This window comes from Penaeus monodon, chromosome 30, assembly GCF_015228065.2.
Source record: "Penaeus monodon isolate SGIC_2016 chromosome 30, NSTDA_Pmon_1, whole genome shotgun sequence".
In the NCBI taxonomy this organism is placed as follows: domain Eukaryota; kingdom Metazoa; phylum Arthropoda; class Malacostraca; order Decapoda; family Penaeidae; genus Penaeus; species Penaeus monodon.
The window spans coordinates 34,514,245-34,514,577 of NC_051415.1; the positions used below are offsets into that span (position 1 = coordinate 34,514,245).

Below are 333 nucleotides of genomic sequence, written 5' to 3' on the forward strand. Positions count from 1 at the left end.
AAGAACGAGAGAAGCTGGATAGAAAGCTATCAACTCACCCATGACGCTATCCAGCTTGGGACTGGTGAGCTGGCGGTGCTGAGTGACGTAATACACAAGGAGGCCGGTGAGGACGATGCCAAGCGCCGCTGCCATCTGCACTGGCTCCCTCACGGCCGGGAACACCACCAGGAACAGGGTCATGATGAGTTCCAGGATTCCGAATCCGATCCAGACCTTAAGGGTAGGAGAAGCTTTGAGTCAGATCCAAATTAATGTATATAGTTTTTTTTATATTGATGAAAACTACGTTGTACAGTAAAATAGGATATACGAAACGTACAAAATATAATC

At 46.8% G+C, this 333-nt stretch overlaps 1 protein-coding gene across 1 annotated transcript in view; it reads right to left on the reverse strand.

Moving 5' to 3' along the window:
* LOC119592747 (Y+L amino acid transporter 2-like) overlaps window positions 1-333 on the reverse strand; it is a gene marked incomplete at its 3' end in the record, with an annotated part of 17,381 nt that overhangs the window by 766 nt on the left and 16,282 nt on the right. Inside the window, 1 exon segment of the mRNA XM_037941682.1 lies at window positions 39-216. Within this exon segment, the coding sequence (XP_037797610.1) occupies window positions 39-216 (178 nt within the window).